The sequence below is a fragment of the Eimeria mitis genome, genomic scaffold (assembly GCF_000499745.2).
Source record: "Eimeria mitis Houghton genomic scaffold, Emh_scaff3246, whole genome shotgun sequence".
In the NCBI taxonomy this organism is placed as follows: domain Eukaryota; phylum Apicomplexa; class Conoidasida; order Eucoccidiorida; family Eimeriidae; genus Eimeria; species Eimeria mitis.
Genome location: NW_013571584.1, coordinates 5,852 through 6,196, shown reverse-complemented (window position 1 = coordinate 6,196; position 345 = coordinate 5,852). Strand labels below are relative to the sequence as shown.

General features: G+C 41.7%; 1 protein-coding gene across 1 annotated transcript in view; it reads right to left on the bottom strand.

Annotated features, from left to right (window-relative positions):
• Positions 1-69: 69 nt before the first annotated feature.
• The window catches only part of EMH_0063850 (uncharacterized protein), a gene marked incomplete at both ends in the record, with an annotated part of 6,038 nt that continues 5,762 nt past the window's right edge, over positions 70-345 (bottom strand). The window contains 2 exons of the mRNA XM_013498185.1: positions 70-112; positions 337-345. Coding sequence (XP_013353639.1) covers positions 70-112; positions 337-345 — 52 coding nt within the window. The remainder of the gene's footprint in view (positions 113-336) is intronic.

Sequence of the window (345 nt, the reverse complement as noted above, 5' to 3'; positions counted from 1 at the left end):
CCTAAACCCTAGACGATGAGGTGCAGAGGATAGAGCAGAAAAAATAAACCCTAAACCCTAAAAAAAAAATCATATATCGATCATAGAAACCAAAAACACCACTATCACCACCCTGCACGCAAACCCTAAACCCTAAACCCTAAACCCTAGAGCATAAACCCTAAACCCTAAACCCTCAACCCTGAATAGTAAACCCTACATAATAAACCCTAAACCCTAAACCCTAAACCCTCAATAAAAGAAGTGATTATACATCACCAAAAACACCAACGGACACAAACTACTGAACCAAACCAGCAGCAGCAGCAGCAGCAGCAGCAGCAGCAATACCAATACCAATACCAC